General features: G+C 54.6%; 1 protein-coding gene across 1 annotated transcript in view; it reads left to right on the top strand.

Annotated features, from left to right (window-relative positions):
- Positions 1-4,296: 4,296 nt before the first annotated feature.
- The window catches only part of ABCG2 (ATP binding cassette subfamily G member 2 (Junior blood group)), a 124,387-nt gene continuing 120,053 nt past the window's right edge, over positions 4,297-8,630 (top strand). The window contains exon 1 of the mRNA XM_055140298.1: positions 4,297-4,526. Within this exon, the coding sequence (XP_054996273.1) occupies positions 4,303-4,526 (224 nt within the window). The 5' untranslated portion in view covers positions 4,297-4,302. The remainder of the gene's footprint in view (positions 4,527-8,630) is intronic.

Below are 8,630 nucleotides of genomic sequence, written 5' to 3'. Positions count from 1 at the left end.
TTCTTTCATGCTAATGGTGAAAAAGTATTCTTCAAGGAAATTTTGGTGGAAGATTTGCTTAAAATTCAGCACTAAATATCTCAACATGAATTTTTCTTGAGCTCCTTCTTTCCTCCCATACCGGCATCTGAAAAGTGACAGAATTTTGGTTGGATTACATTTAATTTGTTGAGTCACTTGTCTGGATGGCTTAAGCCAAACTAAGTCCTGCCTTTGCAGATCAACTCTGAGGATGCCAATCAACAGTCTGTTGTCTCGGCCTCCTGACTCCACAGCTCTCATTGGCTGTCCGGTGGGTGAATTAGTCCAGTGATGGTCACAAAAACTGAGTGTTCCCACTCCAACAATGACTCATTGGCCATTAGATTCCAGCACAGAGTCTGGGTGTGTCTCAACTTGTAATCTAATTTCTACCAAAGTGCTCTAGTGTCCAGATGTTTCACAAGTCAGCAGAGTGCTACTTAGGTAGGGAGCACTTCCTGGAGTAAATTGATAAAATTGCTTCTTCGGCCATTGTTTAAAGTGTCTGTTAAAGAACAGTGGACTAAAATGATATCTTAGTGCTCATAAAATTTCTTTAATAAAGTAATGGGTTAAACTCTTACTTTTATATCGCTGTCTTGTCCTCTTCCCTCCACTCACTTCCTAGGGAGACTGACTGCTGATTTTTTAAAATTTCAAGTGTGTGTTTGGTATCTGGACTTTCCAATTTGTAGGTGACATGGGAAACACTGAGATAAAGAGTCAATGAACTATAGACAACTTTTCCTAGAAGCCAAATTTGAACTATTGGCCAATGTGAAAATACTTTGTAAAAACTGTACATACTTGGGACTGGAGTGATAGCATAGTAGGGCATTTGCCTTGCACGCGGCTGACCCGGGTTCGATTCCCAGCGTCCCATGTGGTCCCCTGAGCACCGCCAGCCAGCGTTAATTCCTGAGTGCAGAGCCAGGAGTAACCCGTGAGCATCACTGGGTGTGACCTAAAAAGAAAAAAAAAACCTGTACATACTTATCCCAGTCTTTTTTGCTTTGTTGTAAAGTGAAATTTACCTTATTTCCCTCTTCCATCTGATAGCCTAGTTCTCCCTCTCAGAGAACCTGGCAAGCTACCGAGAGTTTACTGCCTGCGTGGGAGAGCCTGGCAAGCTCCCCGTGGCCTATTCATATGCCCAAACCAGTAACAATGATGGGTCTCATTCCCCTGACCCTGAAGAGCCTCTAATGCAGCACCGGCACCGTTGGGAAGGACGAGTAAAGAGAGGCTGTTAAAAATCTCAGGGCAGGGCTGGAGCAATAGCACAGCGGGTAGGGCGTTTGCCTTGCACGCGGCTGACCTGGGTTCAATTCCCAGCATCCCATATGGTCCCCTGAGCACCACCAGGGGTAGTTCCTGAGTGCAGAGTCAGGAGTAACCCCTGAGCATCACCAGGTGTGACCCAAAAAAGAAAAAATAAGTAATTAAAAAAAAATCTTAGGGCTAGGATGAATGGAGACATTACTGGGCCCACTTGAGCAAATCGTTGATCAATGGGATGACAATATATACTGTCGTTGGAGAGCCCGGCAAGCTACCGAATGTATCCTGCCTGCACGGGCAGAGCCTGGCAAGCTACCCGTGGCATATTCGATATGCTAAAAACAGTAACGATAGGTCTCATTTCCCTGACCCTGAAAGAGCCTCCAATCATTGGGAATGATGAGTAAGGAGAGGCTGCTAAAATCTCAGGGCTTAGAAGAATAGAGACATTACTGATGCCCGCTCAAGTAAATGGACGAACAACATGATGACAGTGATACAGTGATTCCCTCTTCCAAAGTACTTCATTATTCAGTATTTTTTCACCTGGGGAATATTTAATTGCTATGTGTGCATATGTCAAAATGAATAAAAAGTATTTGGCAATGATATTGCAAAATTCAACCTTATGCATTTAACACAATGTAATTTAGGGGGTGAGTGGAGTGCAGGGAATTGAACCCAGTTATTATGCATGTCAGGCATGTGCCGTAACAATGAGATTCGCATTCAGATGCCGTGTCAGAGAGATGGTACCGGGGTAAGGCACTGGTGTTGCCTGAAGCCGAAAGTTTCCATCCCTGGCCTGACATCAGGGGCACCCACCAGGAGTAACCCCCGAGCCAGGAACAAGCAGGTGTGGCCCAAGACCAAACAAGCTAATTTAATTTAAAAATAAAAATGCAACGATTCATGAACCAGGCAACATTTTACCTAGCCAGTATGAAGGTGCCCTGAAGAACTGTGAAGAATGAAGGGTTTTTATTATTGGCGGGAAGAAAACCAACAGAGATACAGGAGATAGCTCTGGGCGTAGAAAACATGAGAACCCTTGGAAATGGGAAATTTGTGGGTCACTTGCGTCCCAAGTCTGGGTGTCTGTTTCGAGAGAGGATAGTTGCTACGAGAAAAAAAACAGGCCGAGGGCTGGAGGGGAGGGCGTTTGCCTGGCACGCGGCCAACCTGGGTTTGATCCCAGCATCCCAAATGGTCCCTTGAGCACTGTCAGGAGTGATTCCTGAGTGCACAGCTAGGAGTAACCCCTGAGCACTGCTGGGTGTCCCCTCCTCCTCCAGTAAACCCAAACCAGGCTGAGTTAGGTACTAGCAGCCTAGGACCGGGTAGCCCTGGTCACCAAATTGATGTGAGGCGGGAGGCCCTGGGGCAGCGGTGTGGGGACAACCCCAGGGTTTGGAGTTTCCGGAGCTCCTGCCGGATTCCACCCAAAGCACGCAGAGCGCACCCGCCTGGGACGGTCTGAGCACAGGCCCCCGGGGCTAGTCCTGCTGCTTACTCTGGCCTCACACTGGCCACTGCTCTGTAGGTCAGCACTGACCACTCGGGCCGCAGGACATTCTCTATCACTCTCTCTTCTTCCTTTCTTCCTTCCTGTCTTTATTTTCTTTCCCTCACTCTCTCACTCTTTTTTCTTCCTTTCTGTCTTCTTTCCCTCACTCTTTTTTTTTTTCTTTTTGGGTCATACCCGGCGATGCACAGAGGTTGCTCCTGGCTCATGCACTCAGGAATGACTCCTGGCGGTGCTCAGGGGATCATATGGGATGCTGGGATTAGAACCCGGGTTGGCCGCGTGCAAGGCAAATGCCCTACCCGCTGTGCTATCGCTCCAGCCCTCCTTTCCCTCTCTTTCTCGCTCTTTTTTCTTCCTTTCTGGGAGTGGTTCTCAGGGGTTCCTCCTGGCTCTGCACTCAGTGACCACTCCTGGCCGTGTCGGGGACCATATATGGTGGTGGTGGGGGGGTGTGATCGGGGTCGGTGGGGTGTAAGGCAAGCACTATACCCACTGTGCTATTGTTGCGACTCCTTAGGGACATTTCTTAACACGAGGAGCCAGGCAGCAGCAAAGGGTGAGAAAAACCTCCAGACCCTTGGGAGAAAGGAAGGGGGAGTCCAGTGCTGGCGGCTAGCGGCCTCTTCTTCAACACTGCAAAAAGTGACTTCAGGGGTGCGCCTCGGGCGGCTGCAGCATCAGGAGGGTGGGGCAGCCGGTCTGCCTGCAGGGCCTTGAGCTCTGAAACGCCGCCGGCCGCCGGCCTCTGCTTAGCGGATTGTGTGTCTGAGCGCGGCAGAGCTCTTGCGCCCACCCTGGAACTTTCTGCACGGGGAGGGGCCTTCTGGGGCTCGGCCCCGCGCGGCGCGGCGCCGCAGACGCCTTTCTCGGGTTTGCGGGGCTCCCGTGCCTGCCTCGGGACCGTGACTGTCCGTGACTGCGGTTCCTCGCGGCCGGAGCGGGGCGTTCCCACACCCGCTAAGCGCACGGGCCCCTTCCCCGCCGGGAACTGCGGGACCGCTCGGGCCCACCCCGACATGTGCTGCACTTCCCAAGGCTTTCGGGGCGGCCCGGAGTCGGACGCAGCTGCAGCAGTGGGCGCAGACCGCTGCACACGCCGCTGTTTGCAGAAGGCCTTTGTGCAGAGTGGCCTTTCCGACGCCCACAGAGGTTCAGCCCGGGAGCAAAGGCTTTCCCGCAGCCGCGGCGCCCGCTGGCCTCTCCCGGGGCGGCTGCGGCTCAGTCGGACCCACCGCCTCGGGCCTGGGCTCGCGCGCAGCATCAGCACCGCGGGCGGCCTGCGGCGGCGGCCCCGCACTGTCCGGGATGAGGATGCTGACGGGAGCCTGCGCCGAGGCCCCGCCCTCCCCTCGGTGGCCCCGCCCACATCCCCGCCCACGGGCCGCCACATCCTATCGCTGCCCTTGGACACGCCCCCAGAGCGTGCCACGCCCACCGGCCACGCCCCTCCGCCGCTCGAGGAGGCCCGCTGGATGCTGGGCCGCTGCGCTGCGCTGAGCCCGCCCGCAGGACCCCGTCGGCGTCGCTCGCGTGCCCAGTGCGGGCCGGCTGGCCGTGCCCACCTCCCCTCCCCTCCCGGCGCCCCTGGTTGTCGCGGCCGTGCGGCCAGGCCAGCGCCCCCCGCGGCCGGGGAGGAGGACTTGGCCGTGGGCAGGGAGCCCCTCTCCGCCCCGGACGCCCCCAAGGAGGATGAGAGGTGAGCGCGGGCCCCCACGTGTGCATCCCACGCAAGGGACACGTTTGTCCCGCGGCGCGTGTCGCCCGGCCGGGGCGGGCGGGCAGAGGGCAGCCGGGTTGGTTGGCTTTGTGGGCGATTCCTGGACCGGCCAGCAGCCCAGCCAGGGTGGGGTTGAGGGGGGTGAGGGACCGGGGAAAGAGGGGAGGGGAGACCCGGGACCGGGTAAGGGAAGGGGCAGCCCCGGGCTTGGCTTGCGGAAGCGCGTCTGCTCCTCCCGTGGCCAAGGGAAGGACCTACTCGTGGGTGCGGATGGAAGATCCCAACCTGGGCTAGGCCAGGGTAAGGTGCTGGGTCTATGGGGGGGTTGATCCCTGGCACCCCAGATGGTCTCCCACCACCAGGAGCGAGTCCTGAGCTCAGAGCACCCCCCTCTCCCAGCAAACAACCCCCCACTAACCCTTGGCGAGCTAACAAGGCCAGGCTGAAATTGCCTTTCGCTGGGGTGGGCTTTGCACCAGTGTCCCCGTCTTTGAAAAAGGAGTTTTCAGGGCTGGAGTGATAACACAGCGGGTGGGGCGTTTGCCTTGCACGTGGCCGACCTGGGTTCGAATCCCAGCATCCCATATGGTCCCCTGAGCACCGCCAGGGGTGATTCCTGAGTGCACGAGCCAGGAGTGACCCCTGTGCATCACTGGGTGTGACGCGGCCAACCGGGTTCGAATCCCAACCTTGCACGCGGCCAACCCGGGTTTGAATCCCAGCATCCCATAGGGTCCCCTGAGCACCGCCAGGGGTGATTCCTGAGTGCATGAACCAGGAGTAACCCCTGTGCATCGCCGGGTGTGACCCAAATAAAAGGAAAAGAAAAAGGCATTTTCTTTGACATGGTATCAGAGAACACTCTCTGCTGTTTGAGTGGCAGCATTCTGGACCGAATCCATCCAATTTTCTCTTGAACGCCTACGCTGAGTAATAGACCCCCATTTCTGGCTCTCCCATCCCGCCCGGGGCCTGTTTCAGATGCTGTGAACAGTCTTGAGGTGGCAAAGAGAAAGACTCCTGCAAAGAGGCGTGCAAGGGAGGGGAGCAGAGCCACCTCCCGCCTTGCAGCCTCAGTTCCAACCTAGGAGCAATTGGAGAGGATCCCTGAACAGACCCCAACACTGTCCCAGGGCACTGGCCAAGGGACGTAAGCCCCGTTCTGTTTTATCCCCAAGTAATCGCTTTCTACTATGAAATCTGTCATCATTAATGATTAGCTGGAAAGAAGTGCGGGAGGGATTGGGAATGACGGCTGCAGCAAGTTTGGGCAGCCAGGACAAAGCACAGAAACTGTGTCGGGGCGTGGAGGAGAGGGACATCCCTCGGGACCGAGACAAACCCTGGCCAAGCTCTCAGACCTCCTTCCCGATCCCCGTCTCTCCTCGGAGCTCGCAGCGTTCCACCATGCCAGTGAGACTCCATCTCACCCTCAAGTCCTGCGCCTCGACGTTCTCCCCTGCCCTGGTCTCACCTCTCCAGAGTCCTGCTCTGGTGGGTACAGCCTCACATCAGTGTGGTCACCGGGTTCCTGGGCTCCTTTGGCGCTGTCCAGCTCTCGCTCTCCCAGCACCTCCCATTGGTGGCTAGAGCCCAAGTCCACCCTCAGCCTCCCTTGGGCAGCCCCAACTTCACCTCCTACCCGAGGGCTGGTGACTTCCCGTGACACTCCTGGCTCACGCTTCTCTCCTGACTACTAAACTCCAGGGTCTAGGGGCTGGAGCAATAGCACAGCGGGGAGGGCGTTTGCCTTGCACGCGGCCGACCCGGGTTCGATTCCCAGCATCCCATATGGTCCCCTGAGCACTGCCAGGGGTAATTCCTGAGTGCAGAGCCAGGAGTAATACCTGTGGGTTGCCAGGTGTGACCGCCCCCCACCGGGGCCTAGGCAAGGACTGGACCTTGGCTCTGAGATGTGTGTCCTGAGATCTCTCCAGCGTCTGCAGTGTAACTTTCTGTTTATTGCTGTCACAGGCCTGTGTCAGAGAGACGGCGCAGGGGATAGGGTGCTTGCTTTGTACATGGCTGACCTGGGTTCCCCGAGCCCCACCAAGACTGACCCCGGAATGCAGAACCAGGGCTAAGCCCTGAGCACAGCAGGCCCCAAACCCAAAACCAAAACTCACAGCGAAAAGACCCATCCTGCGCTTGGTCCTAGCGTAACGCTCTTTTCCTCTCTTCCGCTCTGGACTTCAGATGGCCCCACAGAGGCTCTCAGCTCGTCTGGCCTCCAGCCCGCCTCTAGGGGAAACAGGATTTCTCAGTGTTCCCTGTGCAATCTGCCTTCTCTACGTGAGCAGTGTCCCTGGTCGCCGCACAGGTCATCATCTGTCCTCAAGTGTGAGTTGACGGAGCAGCCTTCAGGTGCTGTGGTGACGCGTGTGTGTTCGGTGGCCGAGAGCCGCCTCCCGCCCTCCCTGGCAGAGAGACAGAGAGAGGGAACCACACCTGATGGCGAAAATGGCCCGTTTAATGCAGGGCTGCTAGCATCCCTATAGCGCATCTGGAGGGGTCAGAGGCGTAGGACTCATGTCTGTGTGATTTAGAGGGAGAACATTCCGGCAGAGGCGATTCTGGGGTGGTGGGGGAGATAAACTCAAGGAGACCTCTGTCTCCCAGGGATATCTGTATGGCTTTTCTCTTTCCTTCTAGCTCTATATATCAAACAATTAAGTCAAACAGTTAGTCGAACAATTAAGTCTAGTTCTTACCAATACTTACAGTTGTTTGGATAAACACAGTAAGAGATAAAGATCCCAAAACTTGGTTTTCTGGGCTCTGAGAACAAGCGAGACTTTTACCGTAAATCCCAGACTAAATCCTCAAGTCGGTTCAGCTTGTCCTTCCCCATGGGGGTCCTGTCTCTTAGGCTGTGATAGCGTGCATCAAGACCGTGCATTTATGCTTTCTAGACTCTCATTTTGATGCCAGGTAGCTTTGCCACTCGCCCCAGGTTCATCCCAGTCCCACGGCGGGACCTCCCTTTTGGGGTGTTAGGAACTACGGCAACTGAAGCCTGAGTCAAGTAAGTATGACCAAGTAACTATGCGCAGGAGTAGATATATTTCAGGGTTCCAAATATTAGGAGCATGGCATTAATGGTCTTTTTGTGTTTAACCACAGAACGTTGCTCTATAGTAAAATATGAAAAGGCTATAGGGGACATGGAAAAGCAAGTAATTCACTGCAAATACAAAATCCAGAACTACCAGAAAGTTTTGCCTTATATATACAGTAACCAAGATTGGCTTGGGGAACTGTGACAGTGAGGTGTAAAACACAAAGGGAAAATTAAAGATAAACTCAACGGGTTGGGGGTCTCACAGGAGCACTGTGAGCTTCTCTGGGAGGAGGAAGAGAGGTGATTCACTGATGAAGCCTAACATTCTTAGGGTTAATATTCAGCACTCGAGGACTGTAACTGCATCCTGGGGTGACGGGTACCCCCCCACACACACGGGGCTGTCCAAGAGCACGGGCTCCTCCGTTCTTCTGTTCAGCCCTAACTTCACAGCAAGCTCTGACACACAGCAGGAATTCAAAAACAGAGCTTGGAGTAGCTGAACATCATACTTAAGATAAAGGATGATTTTCTCTCTCTCTTTTTTTTCTTTTTGGGTCACACCCAGCGATGCTTAGGCATTCCTCCTGGCTCTGCACTCAGGAATTACTCCTGGCGATGCTCAGGGGACCATATGGGATGCTGGGAATCAAACCCGGGTCGGCTGTGTGCAAGGCAAACTCCCTACCCATTGTGTTATCATTCCAGCCCCAGGGCCACTGTTTCTTGTGCAGTCTGAAAGCTTCTTAATTTGATGTGGTCCCATTTGTTGACCTTTGTGTCCATTTGGTTGGCCAATGGCACTGAATCATTGAAGATGCCTCTGGATTCAATGTCATGAAATGCTCCTAATTTACAGAGTCGAATCTGACATTTAGGTCTTAAATCCCATGCAGGAGGGAAGGATGGAGGGGCAGGAGGGAAGGAAAGAAGATTCTAGTGGGCCTTCCTTCAGCGGACAGAAACTTCCCTTCTGAAAAGCCGGCAGGCCTGTCCAGGATGTGCCATTGCTGAATGCTCGT

The sequence above is a fragment of the Sorex araneus genome, chromosome 5 (assembly GCF_027595985.1).
Source record: "Sorex araneus isolate mSorAra2 chromosome 5, mSorAra2.pri, whole genome shotgun sequence".
NCBI classification, from domain to species: domain Eukaryota; kingdom Metazoa; phylum Chordata; class Mammalia; order Eulipotyphla; family Soricidae; genus Sorex; species Sorex araneus.
This window is presented reverse-complemented; position numbering and strand designations above follow the sequence as displayed.